We start from the raw sequence: 10,480 nt of genomic DNA on the forward strand, positions 1-10,480 counted from the left end.
CGCAACGAATTACGGCGTCGTGGCGGGAGAGAGCAACTCATTACTATGTTCCAAGGCTTCGCTACAATATATATATATATATATATATATATATATATATATATATATCTTCACGTGGTCGTGACGTGGACAAAGACAGAAGTCGGCAGGATAAGAACGAGTCTTTTATTTGGCGAACTTGTGCCAAGAAATGAAATAGTCACTTTACATGCGATGCACAATGAGCACGGATTGCGGCGAACAAAGCGGCGTCCGTCGATCAACTGACGAGCGGTCAAGCGCGTCGGCTTTTATAGAGGCGCTATCTAAATTTCCAGCGATATCACTGTCATGTTCTCCCGAGACAGCACACGCGCGAGGCTCAGTCCAAATGCTGACTGACGTATGCCGCCAGCAGCATGTTTATGTCAGTTATTATAAAAGCGATAAGAACGCCATCTTGTGGCGCTACATCAAGCCGTCCAGGCTGATGACAGCAGCAACATTCCTTCCTCCCTTGACAAAAAGTGAAAGAACAGAAATAAAAAAAACACAAGGAGCACTACGATGCGCAAGCAGTGTTCAACTTGATTACTGGGGCACGTAACGCATAACTGGTTTCCGCACGCGCGAGCTGCGGCGAATTGGAGTCTGAGAAAGGGTCACTGGCTTCGGGGCATCCCCCGGCGCACTGGCACAACCACCCGGATCACTGGAGACACATGTGCCCTCGAATTCCCCAGACGAAGCCCCCGTAGTTGCAGTGGTGCCGGCGGTGTCTGCTGGTTCGTAGGGCGCGGTAGCACCCGCAGCATCCAGAGGCCCAGCTGGTTTCACGCCTGAAGCATTTGGAGGTTCTGTGTGAGAACGCCCAGAATACTCTGACAGCTCATGCTGCCGCGGCACTGCCCGCACATGGTCGTGGTGCCGTGTCCATTGGGGGCCATCTGGTAGCCGTAGCACTGCCGCGTACCCTTTGTCCGCTTCCACCGTTGCCGGTACCCAGACAGGAGCTGGACGAAAATTGCGAGCGAAAACAGTCGTTCCTGGTGGTGTGGCTACGGCTCCTGCCGATCCTCGGTTGACTAGGAGACTCTGGGAGATCTGTTGAGACATCACCGGGGTCCGCAAGTCAGGCGGTAGTAAATCCAATGCCGTTTTCAACTTCCGGCCCATAAGAAGTTCAGCGGGACTACAACCTGTTACTTCTTGCGGAGTGGTCCGGTATGTCAGCAAAATTCTCGCTATCTGTACGTGCAAATCACCCCCTGACTGCGCTTTCTTCAACTTTTGTTTAATGGTCTGCACTGCACGCTCCGCTGCTCCATTAGATGCTGGGTGGTACGGTGGTACAAAAATTTGTCGGATGCCGTTTCTACGCAGGAAGATCTTGTATTCCTCACTCACGAACGTTGGGCCATTGCCGGATACGACTACATCAGGGAGTCCATGCGTAGCGAACATTTTTCGCAGGCAACCAATGGTGGCTGGAGTCGACAGGCTGGGTACAGGGAACACTTCTATCCACTTCGAGTATGCGTCAACTGCTATGAGCAAGTAAGCATTCCTCAGTGGTCCAGCATAGTCTACATGAATCCGGGACCACGGTCTCTCCGGGAACGGCCACGATTTGACTGGTACCCGTCTCGGTAATCGCTGATTTTCTTGGCAGGTGCGGCATGCTTGCACCGATGCCGTGACGTCATCATCCATGGCTGGCCACCAGACGTGGCTACGGACCACCGCTTTCATTTTCGCCGCTCCTGGATGCCCTTCATGTAGCAGCCGCAGCACGTCGACCTGCATAGACGCGGGCACAACCATGCTTCCTAGCAGAATGCAATCACTCTGCACACTCATTTCATGAAGGCGAGTGGCGTACTCTTTCCAGGAGCTTCTAGGGGAACTCCCACACCAGCCCAAAGCGCTTCGCGAAGACGTGACAGCAGCGGATCTTTGCTCGTAGCGGCCGCAATAGCTTGCGCCGGCAACACTCTGGGATAACACCCTTGGAGCATAAAAATCCCGGCGGGTTCTCGATTTGAATATCAGCTGTTGGAAGCAGAAGTCGGCTCAGTGCATCGGCGTGCGGCATGTGACCACCAGGTCTGTACTTCAACACGTAATCATAGCCCGACAAGAAGAGTGCCCAGCGGAGTAGTCGAGATGAGCAAGACTCTGGAATCTGCTAATTTGCCGCGAGAAGCCCCAAAAGTGGCTTGTGATCGGTTGCTATCCCGAATCGCCGTCCCCAAAGGTACTGCTTAAAACGTGTTACTCCAAACACAACTGCTGAGGCTTCCTTGTCGAGCTGGCTGTATTTTCGCTCAGCTGTGGCTAAGCTTCTAGACGCGAAGGCGATTGGTCGCTCTTCTCCCGACGCTTCCCGTGTGGCTAGAACCGCGCCGAGACCATATGGCGACGCATCTGTCACAAGCACTGTGGTTTTCTTTGGGTCAAAGTGCGCTAATGTCTCCGCAGATGCCAAGAGCTGCTTACCTTCTCTGAAGGCTTCCTCTTGAAGTGGCGCCCAGGTCCACGGTGTACTCGGTACTAATAGAGCATTCAATCGATTGAGTGCCGCCGACAAGCGAGGGATCAACTTTCGGTAGAAGTTGATCAACCCCATAAAGCTTTGCAGAGTTTTAACGTCTTGTGGCCTTATTGTGCGCCTTAGTCTTCTGTACCTAAGCAATAAACGTCTTCAATATAACTGCACTCTAAAACAAAATGCCCCCACCTCCCCGAAGGGAATCGTGAGGAAATGCGAAGGCATTTCTTGTGCCGAGAGAGGGTACCGTTGCCGTCAGAAATTCGCCTTCACCGAGTTCTGCCATCGCCTTGAGAGGCGCCTAGCCAGCGAACGGTCGAGGGTGAGGTGCGAGCGGACGGGAGAGTGGGACGCAGGGAGGAGAGAGAGCGAACGGCGAGAGAAGGAGCGGCGAAGCACTGCACCTACCTTCTCCTACACTCACTCGCACCACATGCTCCGGTTGCTAGGGGCGAGGATAAGCGGGCGCACCCGCAGTGTTGCTATGGGAGAGGGTGTCGCGGACAACGCCAGACGCCTGACATAGCCCGGCTAAGAAATGCATTCGCATTTAAAAAAAAATTTGCAGTGGCTTAGCTCGCCTATGCCAGGATATACGTAGCGTTAGCAAAGGTTCAGCTGATTATTCTGAGCTTTCCAGATTGTCAAAGATTAGCTTGATTGTCATGCTTACTGCTGCTCCAATGACACACATTCGGCCACTTCGTTCAGAACCGGTAGACCTGGCGGCATGGCCGGGTAACTATACCCATTGGTAACGCTAAAGAGCGGAATGTTCTGCTTAACGAGAAAGTTCTTGCACGTTGCACAAACCCGTGCCACGGTTTCATCCCACTCAGGCGCCGCCACTAAACTCAACGTTTCACGCATGGCACTACTTAGCGGCGTCAAGTCTTTCATGTGCCATAGTCTTTCACACACGCCGCACACGTATACAAACGGATTGTTTACGAAGTCCGTCTCGAAGGTTCGAGTCGCACTGGCGCTTTCGCTAAGTTTCACAGTATAGGCAGTCGATCGGCGAGCCTTGACGTCATCGACGGCGTCTTGTTGTTGCTGTTGCAGAGGTGGTCGGGGACGTCGCTCAGCATCCTGGCGACGCCGCTTTGTTAGACGTTCCTCCCTTTCCTCCAGTGTTTCCGCAGCACGTTTAGCCTTTCTCTGTTCATTCTTCGTACGCTGAACCACTAATTGCTAGGCAACTACTTCGGGATCCGATGACATAAGCTTCTCGGCTCTTCTGCGCCGTTGAGCAGCATTTGCGCTCTCCTTCTCCATGGCATTACCCACCTGCAAACGCCAGTCAGAGGCGCGATCAAGCGGCACCAGCGCATTGTCAGACGGCGACTGCACAGCGAAGGCGAATAGCTGCGCGCGCCATGGCTACGACGTCACCCCTCCTCTCGAATGCGCAGAGCAGCAGCGGCGAGTCGCGCGCGCCGGCGCCAGTCCGTCTGCCCGGCTTCGACGCCACTCCTCCCGCTCTCCGCCACCACCGGCGGCGAGCCGCGCGCGGCGGTGGCGGAGAGCGCGTGAGATGCCGGCTCCGCACTCATCCTCGCGCATGCGCAGCACGGCTCATGATGGCCCACGCGAAATCGGCTCCGGCTGGGCAAGTGTAGCTAACGCTACTAAAGGGAGCGAGAATGGAGCAACGGGCTCCGTTCCTCCTTCGGAGCAGCGACTTTCTCCTTTGCGGACGATTTACTCGTCGCGCCCTCTTGCGGCAAGCGCCAAGGGAGAAAATTTTCTCCTCAACCACGTGACTAGTGCGCGCGCGCATGCGCACGCCGAGTTACCTCGTGATTGCGTGCTGCGGAGAGAGGCCGCCCTTTCGCGCTCACTCGGTAGCCTCAGACCAGGCTCTCCGGTGCTACCGATCTCGGCCAGTCGCGTGCAATTACTCGCACCTAGGATTGATGCGAGCAACACACGAGTGACGTTCATTGTTTTTGTTCTATGTGTTGAGTAACGTGTGTGGCTTTTTTTTTCTTTTTCTTTTATAGGCTCGGCGTGTGCGCGATGCACCGCATACTTCCGTGTGTCTGCTGTTGTTTGTATACGTTTGCGCACGATCTGCTTGTCATAAATACAGTAAGTCCCGCTTCACAAAACAGTCTTGTTTTAATGAACACCTTCGACTGTACACCGATAATTCAATTTTTTTCGGCGTTAACATACTTGGCAAGAGCACGCGTTTATAGTTTCACACAGCTCTTATAGCACTTATTAATACAACAAGCAATATAAAGAACCATGAAAGTTAATTTTTACAAGATTTCAGCAAACGTGATACCACTGGACAGTGCATGCGTGAAAGTACGGTAACATATAATTGCTGGAGTTTGACGCGTTGAAACCACCGTATGATTATGAGGCACGCCGTGGTGTGGGACTACGGATTAAATTCGATCAACTGGGGTTCTGTAACGTGCACCCGAACATAAGCACATGGGTGTTCTTTGCCTTTCGCCCCCATTGAAATGTGGCCGCCGTGGCCGCATTTTAACGTTAACCTGCATCATAATTGCACATATCTGAAAAATAAGTCAATGACTTCTGTCAATTAAGCCGAAATTCTCAAGCACATGCGTTTTGGAATACGCATGCCATCACTGAGAATTAGGACGGACTTATGCACGCGTGCAGTATGTATCTCTCGTTCTCAGGATTTTGCTTTGGCGTGCGAAACTAAACACAAAATGCGCTTCTAATGACAGCTGTGCACAGTAGGTAATCACTAAAACTCTCACTCACCTTTGTGAAAAGAGTATTCCAAATCCAACGCAAGACTAACCACCGCCACAACGACCACTACACAGTTGTCGCACAATGACAGCAATTTCACACGCCAGGCGAATACCTTGACGTAACAGCAGCAGAGCAGCATGTAGGTACAGCGTACTGAAATATTACAGAACACGTAGTGTGGGTAGCGTTCTTTTCCATAATTCGCGCGGTGTAGCGCCAGTTTCTCTACTCAAGTAATCCAACTGCCGCGACGCCAAGAGCCACTGACATCGCTCTCGAAAGACCACCGTCCGGTGCGAGGCCATCTTGTCTTGTTTCTTCGCGCGACCCGCGTTGTAACGTACGTATACACAATGAAACGGCCGTACCGCATCAGAAGCATTTTCATTGAAGGACTAGCAGTTGAACGAATCCATGGCCCATCGTCATACTTGTGGTCAACGCATAAATGGAATGTGAACAGATGTCAACGCCAAACCACTCAACGAAGTCGACGCGACGAAGGCGACAGAATCTGAACTGCATGTTGCCGATGTTGCGCCCTCCCACAGTAACTACTGAAAATAAAGAAATCAGAGAGAGAAATTTCATCTGTGGCCGCTGTCGGAAGATGGCGCTACTTTAAAATGTCGTCGGCAATGGTATGAACGGTTCTCTATAGACGATTTTCCGCAGCGGCGCACGGGCGCTGCCATGTTTGATCACGGGATCGTAAGTGGCCTTCCCCCAGCCATTTGTCCCAGCCAACGCATTGGGCCAGCGAAGCGGCCGTGGGCCGTACCACACAAGCTGGTTGCAGCAGGGTGTAAGCAAGTCACATGCTTGCGCAGCAAAACATAGTTCTACATGTAATCGCCTCAAAGTTGAAAACGTTGAGATATTTGCGTTTGTTTGGTACGTACCACGGCACAACGATAAGCGATATGTTTAATCTACTTCGTATTTATGGTGTACGTATGCATTTAATTGTTGTATTAGCAACCGCCAGTAGGTGGGGTTACAAGCCAACATGGCAGCATCCATGCTGACGCGACAGCGCGCTTCGATCTGAACTCGCGCTTGCTACTCGCCCACTGTCCTCACAGCAATAAATAAATGGCAAAATCAGCCATCGTTTTGTGTCAGCTCCCGCTGGAGAAAAGAACGTCAGGTATGCTTTGTCTTTATTATTGCGATCAGCTGTGTTTATTTAGCCATGCCTGAGCAGGATTGGCCACCCTGGTGTAGTACTTGGTCACTACCTCCCACATGAATACACCAATTAACCCTCGGCCCTCAGTCCCCAGCAACTGACCAAGGCGGCGGCCAGACCTGCGACGCAGCGGAGGGTGCTAGGAATCTCTGGGTCCGGACAGGCCGCCATTGGAATCTGAACTTGGCTACGTATAACGCTAGAACTAGAACTTTATCTAGTGAGGCGAGTCTAGCTGTACTATTCGAGGAATTAGAGGGTGTTCAATGGGATGTAATAGGGCTCAGTGAGGTTAGGAGGCCACAAGAGGCATATACAGTGCTGAAGAACGGACACGTCCTATGCTATCGTGGCTTAGCTGACAGAAGAGAACTAGGGGTGGGATTCCTTATTCATAAAAATATAGCTGGTAATATAGAGGAATACTATAGCATTAATGAGAGGGTGATATGTATCGTAATTAAGTTTAATAAGAGGTACAAGATGAAGGTGGTACAGGCCTACGCGCCTACATCCAGCCATGATGACCAACTGGTTGAACGCTTCTACGAAGACGTAGAATCAGCAATGAGTAAGGTAAAGACACAGTATACTGTACTGATGGGCGACTTTAATGCAAAGGTAGGCAAGAAGCAGGCTGGAGATCATGCAATTGGGGAACATGGCATCGGTTCTAGAAACGCCAGAGGGGAGCTACTAGTAGCTACTAGTTGTGGGTGCGTGGGTGTGTGAATGTGTCGTGTGGTTGCGCTCTAATTAACTTTTGAAAATGATCTACCAACTAGCCCAACAACAAGTTCTTTTAGCTACTAGTAGAGTTTGCAGAACGCAATAATTTACGCATCTTGAATACCTTCTACAGAAAACGGGCTACTCGTAAGTGGACGTGGAGGAGTCCTAATGGCGAAACTAAAAATGAAATAGACTTCATAATGTGCGGCCACCCGGGCATTGTACAGCATGTGGAAGTAGTTAACAAGATCCTATGCAGTGACCATAGAATGGTAGGATCTAGAATTCAACTAGACGTGAGGAAGGAACGGCAGAAACTGATACGCAAGAAGCCGATTAATGAACTAGCTCTGAGAGGGAAAGTACAGGAATTCAGAGTTTCACTTCAGAATAGGTATGCGGCTTTAACCGAGGAAACCGACCTTAGTGTTGACGCAATAAATGATAATCTGACTAGTATCATTAAGGAGTGTGCAGTGGAAGTCGGGGGTACAGTCATCAGACAGAACACTGGTAAGCTATCCCAAGAGACGAAAAACCTCATTAAGAAACGTCAAGCTATGAAAGCCTCAAGTGCAACAGACAAAATAGAGCTGGCGGAGCTTTCGAAGCTAATCAATAGGCGTAAAGTAGCCGACATAAGAAAGTATAATATGGAGAGAATTGAGCATGCTGTAAAGAACGGAAGAAGCCTCAAAGCTATGAAGACAAAACTGTGCATAGGCAAAAATCAGATGTATGCATTAAGGGACAAGGAAGGCAATGTCACAAACAATATGGATAGAATAGTTGAGGTAGCGGAAGAGTTCTACAGAGATCTGTACAGCAGCCGAGACAGTCAGGATGATAACGTAAGAAGCAGTATTAGCGCAGAGGAATCTGACATCCCACCAGTATTGACAGGAGAAGTAAAGAAAGCCCTAAAGGGAATGCAAAGAGGCAAAGCACCTGGTGAGGATCAGGTAACATCAGACCTGTTGAAAGACGGTGGAGAGATTATGTTAGAAAAACTGGCCACCCTGTATACGAAGTGTCTCTCGACGGGGAGGATACCAGAATCTTGGAAGAATGCCAACATTATCTTGATCCATAAGAAAGGGGACGTCAAGGACCTGAAAAATTACAGGCCCATAAGCTTACTGTCCGTTGTCTACAAGCTATTTACAAAAGTAATTGCTAACAGAATTAATACGACATTAGAGTTCAATCAACCAAGGGACCAGGCAGGATTTCGCACAGGCTTCTCAACAATAGACCATATTCATACTATCAGTCAGGTGATAGAGAAATGTGCGGAATACAACCAACCCCTATACACAGCCTTCATAGATTACGAGAAGGCATTTGACTTGGTGGAGACATCAGCAGTCATGCAGGCACTGCGGAATCAGGGCATCGACGAAGCCTACATAAACATAATGGAAGAAATCTACAGCGGCTCCACGGCCACTATAGTTCTCCATAAAGAAAGCGAGAGAATCCCAATAAAGAAGGGCGTACGGCAGGGAGACACGATCTCTCCAATGTTATTCACCGCGTGTTTACAGGAGGTTTTCAGGGCCCTAGATTGGGAAGAATTAGGGATAAGAGTTAATGGAGAGTATCTCAGTAACCTGCGATTCGCTGATGACATTGCATTGATGAGTAACGCGGGAGACGAATTACAGCTCATTATTACTGAACTGGATACGGAAAGTAGAAGAGTAGGTCTGAAAATTAATATCCATAAAACTAAAGTAATGTGGAACAATCTTGGCAGAGAACAGCGCTTTGCGATAGGTGGAGAGACACTGGAAGTTGTAAAGGAGTACGTCTACTTAGGACAGGTAGTAAGCGCGGAGCCGAACCATGAGAGTGAAATAACTAGAAGAATAAGGATGGGATGGGGCTCATTCGGCAAGCATTCTCAATCATGAATGGTAATCTACCACTATCCCTCAAGAGAAAGGTATATAACAGCTGCATCTTACCGGTACTTACCTACGGAGCAGAAACCTGGAGACTTACAAAGAGGGTTCAACTTAAATTGAGGACGACGCAGCGAGCGATGGAAAGGAAAATGATAGGTGTAACCTTAAGAGACAGGAAGAGAGCAGAGTGGGTCAGGGAACAAACGGGGGTTAAGGACATCATAGTTGAAATCAAGAAGAAATGGATATGGGCCGGGCACGTAGCACGTCGGCAGGATAACCGGTGGTCGTTAAGGGTAACTGACTGGATTCCAAGAGATGGTAAACGCGTGAGGGGGAGACAGAAAATTAGGTGGGTAGATGAGATTAAGAAGTTTGTAGGTATAACGTGGCAGCAGAAAGCACAGGACCGGGTTGATTGGCGGAACATGGGAGAGGCCTTTGCCCTGCAGTGGGCGTAGACAGGCTGATGATGATGATGATGATGATGCTAAGCCTTGTCTCCGACAATATGAGAATGAATCTTGGAAACACTGCAAAATACCGACGAGTACATTGCGCTCGAAGCTTCAGGACGCGAATATAAAGCAAATAAATGCGTAGGTTTTGAACTTACGGGCCACACAGCGCAGGACGACGACGTGATAAATTCGAGGCGGAAGGAAACTTCATCCACAGGTGCCGCCATATTTACTTTTCCGGCGCTGCCGTCTGCTCGCTTTTACTCGATCGCGTGCGCGCGGACGCTATGGGAACGCCGAGTAGACGACGCGACGCGGATGGAGACATATTGAGCAGCGCTGCCGAAGGCCACGGCAGGGGGATGGCCATGGAGACGGCCACAGTTTGGGGACGGCCATGGTGCGGTCGCGCCATCTAGTTTTGATTGAACAAACCAGCTGCGGAAAATCGTCTATATGGTCGTTTTCACACTAACTTAATCAATTCTGTAATTATATTGTTGATTATTATGCGGCTTTCGATTAACTGGTGCGCGTGGCTAAGCCATAGCTACTATTTAATAATGTCGGCGTATATTGTGACGCAGCCATGAAATCGTAAAGAGTTGAAGAAAAATGACGCATCGCTTGTGCCACCATGGTCCACTGTAATTCAGTGACTATATAAGGGCCAGCGCTTCATAGAGAGGTATGTGTAAACGTCTGTACGTATGCGTCTGTAGTGAATTGTTCATGTTATAGGTTTTATACATGCGAATGAATTGTGTATGTATTGAATTCATTGTGTGTACTATGTATCTGCCTAGTGAACGTGTGCGTATAAATAAAAGCTGTATCAACTTTCCGGTGTCCTTGAGTAATCCATGAATGGGCCTACCTCCCCGAAATGCCGTGTGCAGTATCA

The 10,480-nt window shown here is 49.7% G+C and overlaps 1 protein-coding gene across 1 annotated transcript; it reads right to left on the reverse strand.

The window, feature by feature from the left end:
* Window positions 1-570: 570 nt before the first annotated feature.
* On the reverse strand, window positions 571-1,803 carry LOC125757919 (uncharacterized protein K02A2.6-like). The gene has a single exon (XM_049414304.1). The coding sequence runs from the start codon at window positions 1,801-1,803 to the stop codon at window positions 571-573; it is 1,233 nt and encodes a 410-aa protein (XP_049270261.1).
* Between the last annotated feature and the right edge of the window lie 8,677 nt (window positions 1,804-10,480).

Source organism: Rhipicephalus sanguineus, chromosome 3 (assembly GCF_013339695.2).
Source record: "Rhipicephalus sanguineus isolate Rsan-2018 chromosome 3, BIME_Rsan_1.4, whole genome shotgun sequence".
Classification (NCBI taxonomy): Eukaryota; Metazoa; Arthropoda; class Arachnida; order Ixodida; family Ixodidae; genus Rhipicephalus; species Rhipicephalus sanguineus.

What these genes read in the sequence shown, in the direction of transcription:
- LOC125757919 (XM_049414304.1), bottom strand. Translation starts at nt 1,803, where the DNA reads ATGGTTGTGCCCGCGTCTATGCAGGTCGACGTGCTGCGGCTGCTACAT.